At 33.9% G+C, this 5,211-nt stretch overlaps 1 protein-coding gene across 1 annotated transcript; it reads left to right on the forward strand.

Annotated features, from left to right (window-relative positions):
- Positions 1,571–3,359, forward strand: LOC109233832 (alkane hydroxylase MAH1-like). Its single transcript, XM_019399689.1, has one exon. It carries the CDS (start codon positions 1,686–1,688, stop codon positions 3,213–3,215), a length of 1,530 nt encoding a protein of 509 aa, XP_019255234.1. The 5' UTR covers positions 1,571–1,685; the 3' UTR covers positions 3,216–3,359.

Consider the following 5,211-nt stretch of genomic DNA (forward strand, 5'->3'; position numbering starts at 1 on the left):
GGATGGGAAAAGGGCAGAAAGAGTTTGGTAGAAAAGTATGGAGTCATCAATAATGGGGCTTTAATTTGGCTAACAAAAATCGATTTCGGTGGGTGTAGTTTCTGTTAAGTGTTCTCTTTTCTTATGTTTCGGATACGAGTTGGGGCGTGTTATACACAACTCATTTAAAGTGGTCATATAAGTTACTCTATTAAACTCACGATAAATACTTAAAACATATGTCTTGCATATATACTTTGTAAATTTAATCGGTTAAATATGAATTAATATTTCACAGTGGTGTTGGAAAATGGCAAAACTTACATTTTTTGACTTGGAATTAAACGGGAAAAGGAAAATAATGACCTTCATTGCGTACTACTAATTGTAACAAGAGACAATACGATACTCATGTAGGGTTTCGTAGGTGCTGGAAAATGTCAATTCTAAGCCATGCTTACCTTCTTTTATATAATAATAGTCTTAAGATACGTGCACATGTAACCTATCTTAATAAATAGAAAATCTTAAGAGAATCACATACATATTATTTTTTAAATTATGTTTGATTTATATAATAAAAGTTATATAAAAGTATTAATTTTTTAAAATGATTATTTTTATCCTATTTAGCTAATTAACCAATAAAAAAAGAAATTTTGTCCAATAGAAATTCTCAATTATCCGGATAAATATATTTGACTTCATATATTTTTCAGTTTTATAACTTTATAACTCCAATTTTCACAAATTTCCATTCTTCCTTTAAGTTTCAACAAGAACATTTACTCCTTGAATAATTAAGAGTTTATCTTAAAAAAAATTGGATAGCTATGTTATTAAGTTAATATAAGACACAAATATGGTCTATTTTTTGCGAGCAAAATTCAAAGTCTATTTCTTTAACAAATAACAAATACTATACGAATTGTTTACAACAGATTAGAAAAAAATAATATTAATATCGCAAAATAGAATCCATTAATCTACTACTTTAAAGGTAGGAGCTGGAAAGTGCCAATCCTATTATTACAAGATATGCTTAACTTCTTGTGTATAATTTTGTCATTAAGGACCCAAACAAGTTATTTTTTTCGGTATAATCCGATATTGACATATTTCGCCCGCACTTAAAAATAACTACTCCTTTTTTTACCATTAAAGTTTGTGGTTAAATGGTAGGCATTCCTTGATTCATAATTTGATACATCTAAGTTCAAGCACCGAAAATAAAAAAATTACTATTGATATGGAGCTAATGCTTTGTCCCAAAGTGAAACTTTTGAGTTCGAAAACGGGTACTTAACATGTGATTGGAAAGAAAAAATCTAAATAAACAAATCTTGAAATCCAAAAACATCGACGTTTATCTTGAAAAAGTTGATTTGAGCAATTTGAGAGTAACTAACCAATAATTGACAGCAAATTGAATGAAGTTATTTATAATTATAGAAAGAAATGGACCATTCTTAAATGAAGTTGCCCATTCCTTTTCTAGAACAGTACAATCTATGTCAATTGTCCAACTCCTCAACTAATTGTCAAAAACTTTTAAATAATATTAGGGCCCCCTCAAACTTAAGGTGCGAATATTGCAACTCTTATATAAATTTTTTTGAAGATAATGAATTGCTCATCCCTACAAAAATTACTAGCAGAACCAAAGCTAGCTTGACCAAAGAGAAAAAAAAAGCCTCCAACCCGCAATGGATTTCCTTGAATATTTCCCTCTTCTACTTATAATTTTTTGTTTCACTTATTTTATTACATGGTACCTCCGACATAGGTGGACAAAAACACCGTCAGAACCAACAAATTGGCCATTCATTGGGATGTTACCAGCAGTTATTATGAATCTTCATCGTATCCATGAATATATGACTGAGGTTCTTATAGAAGTTGGCGGCACTTATGAGTTCCAAGGTCCTATTTTTGCCAACTTGGACATGTTCATTAGTTGTGATCCTTCAAATATTCATCATATATTTAGTAAAAACTTCTCAAACTATCCGAAGGGACCCGAGTTTCGTATAATATTTGATATCTTGGGAAATGGGATCTTTAACGTTGATCACGAATTATGGGGGCTTCATAGGAAAACCACCTTGTCCATAATGAGCCATGCAAAGTTCCAAACTTTGTTAGAGAGGAACATGTGGGACATTGTCGAAACAGGACTTCGGCCAATTCTTGATACTTTTGCTGAACAAGGCAAAACATTAGATTTACAAGACGTGTTGCAAAGGTTCACTTTTGATTCTATCACCAAGTTGTTACTTGATCATGATCCGAGAAGCTTGTCCATTGACTTGCCTTATTTGCCATATGAAAAGGCATTCGGCGATGCTCTTGATGCTCTTTTACACCGACATATAACGCCAGAAAATTGTTGGAAATTGCAAAAATGGCTTCAAATTGGTAAAGAAAAGAAGCTCACTCAAGCATGGGAGGCTTTTGATCAGTTCATATATCCTTGCATTTCACACAAGCTAGAGGAGTTGATGAAGAAAACCATCAAAGACGAGGACAGTTTTACATTTTTAACTGCCTATATTAGAATGTACAATCTATGGAACAAAGGAGATTTGGGTACTTTACAAAAATTTCTCAGGGACACTTTCTTGAATTTAATGTTTGCTGGGAGAGACACCACAAGTGCAGCTCTCACTTGGTTTTTCTGGCTCTTGGCTAAAAATCCCATAGTCGAAAGGATTAGAGAAGAGATTCGGCAAAAACTGCAGCTTAAAAAGGATGAAAACCTCAAGTTTTTCAACAAAGAAGAAACACGAAAATTGATCTATCTACATGCTGCCTTGTGCGAAACTCTTAGGTTCTTTCCATCAGTTTCTTTAGAGCACAAAGTCCCACTTGAACACGACATCCTTCCTAGCGGTCACCGTGTCACTCCAAAAACGAGAATGATTCTACCATTCTATTCAATGGGGAGAATGGAGACTATATGGGGAAAAGATTGCTTAGAATTCAGACCTGAGAGATGGATCTCGGAACAAGGAGGGATTAAACATGAGCCGTCTTTCAAATTTCCAGCATTTAATGCTGGTCCAAGAACTTGTTTAGGAAAAGAAATGGCATTTGTTCAGATGAAAATAGTGGCAGCCATCGTCCTATATAATTATGATATCCAATTAGTGGAAGCTCAAAATATCTCTCCCACTACTTCTATTATCATGCAAATGAAACATGGTCTGATGGTTAGGGTCGTGAAGAGGACTTAGCGCGCATGTACATGTATGTACGTATATCTTATAATATTGTATTAATTGGAATACTTATGAAGATGTGTTTTGATTGATGGAATTAACCCCTTCCTACACAGGAAGAGATGTTGAAAATCCAAATAAAGTTGTTTTCTTTCTTTACTGATCTTCTTCGAGGTTTTTTTTCTCTCCAACAATATGATTGAAGTTTGACAGATTGAATTCTTTGACGCAGAGAAAGCAATATTGTATCTTCTACTAGTTCACCTGTGGATCATACACATTTAGGGGCTTCTCTTCTTCTTCTTCTTCTTCTGGAATTCGGTACTTGAAATTTATTGATCCAACCAATTCGATCCGTGTAGTAAGTTCATCTAAAACTTAGTACCCGAGCTATACTCTACAAACTAGGATGTCTCAGAAGCTAGTGGTCCATATGATATTTACAGTTCATAAAATTAGACTAATCACGACTATACTCTTCAAACTAGGATGTCTAGTGAAAACATTTTTTAAACTGAACTTATATGCTTAAGGAATTATTCTTCCTTCTTTTTTCGTATTCATTAGGCAGGTGGGAAAGCTAAATTAAAGAGGATATATATATTTATGTTACTCTTTAATACCTCTCTACACTTAAAGGGTAAAAAACTTGAAGTAGACAAAGTTATGACGCTTCCTTTATCATGGGCTTCTCCCTACATGGTATAATTTCTTTGTTTTTAAATGATTTATGTGAAGGCAGTCAGGTGGTTTTGAAAGTAACCTCTAGTGATGTACTTCGTTTATATATAATTATTAAATATGTGTATATTTTATTAAACAGAAACTTCTCTTTTATTTTTTAGGACTCTTTTTGAGATGTAAGGAGTACAAGTTCGTGATACTTTAATTTCATCGATTTATTTTAGGGAAAATGGTTAAATTTGACTGTCTACTATTGAAAAGAATATATAAGCTTTGCCTTCTTCCACTATGCTATCGGTCCAACAATATTCCCTTATGTTATAAAAGTGGTCCAAAATTGTCCCTTGTCTGCTAATCATCTTCAAGCAAAATATGGATTTGTGGGTGCTTAAGTTAAAATTGTAGAGGGACCGTAGAGTTTGGTGCAGCGAGTGATTTTTGTACGTGGGAATTACGTTTTTGTTTTTATTTTAGAGAAATTGAAGATAAATAAATGGGTTATGGTGAGTTGCTGAAAAATGCTGGAGGTGCTGATGATATTGAATAGGGTAAAAGGACGAATAAAAGGGGAAGAGAACTATTTGGGGTAAGGGTGGCAGCCACATGAGATGGTATTAGCCATGGAGGGGGAGATTAACGGTGGAAGGGCAGTTTTGAGCCACTTCTATCACTTGGACAAGCAAGTCCAAAAGTCAATTTTATGACCCATTATATCTAGTGTTCCATTCTCTTGTGCCACACTCTTCTGTGTACCATATCTGCATGAAAATCTTCATTTCCACATTTTCCAATAGACACTGTTGGTCCTAAATTTACCAGTAGTATCATCAAAGGGTTGCTTATTTTGTACCATTCTCCACACCAGAAAAGATATCTTGAAGGATAATTTACAACGCCATCCTTGCTCATTATGTTGTCTCCTCGTCTTGGTTGTGGAATTTATTGCTTTGCTGTCTTGGTGGAGAACTGCCTATCCATCCCTGGATTCCAGCCTGCATATTCCTCTTAGAATTTATTTCCAATAGGAATTTTAGTAAATTGTTACACTATAAGTTAAGGCAAAATCTCAACCAGCTTCTCATAGTTCCATTTCCCTCTTGTATGTATTTGATAGAAACTAAGGGTCCACCAAACAAGATAGAAAATCAGGTTCTGTAATAGTTCTCACAATAAAGAAACAGTAAGTAAAGAATACGCGGTATTCACTTGGAAAACTCCCTACTCAAGGGATTAAAAATCACAATCTACCCCAGTAGGAGTTCTACTTCACTAAACTAAGTAAACTCAACTTACAACCTATTGTAATCTAAGTACTAAACTATTAATC

Source organism: Nicotiana attenuata, chromosome 10 (assembly GCF_001879085.1).
Source record: "Nicotiana attenuata strain UT chromosome 10, NIATTr2, whole genome shotgun sequence".
Classification (NCBI taxonomy): Eukaryota; Viridiplantae; Streptophyta; class Magnoliopsida; order Solanales; family Solanaceae; genus Nicotiana; species Nicotiana attenuata.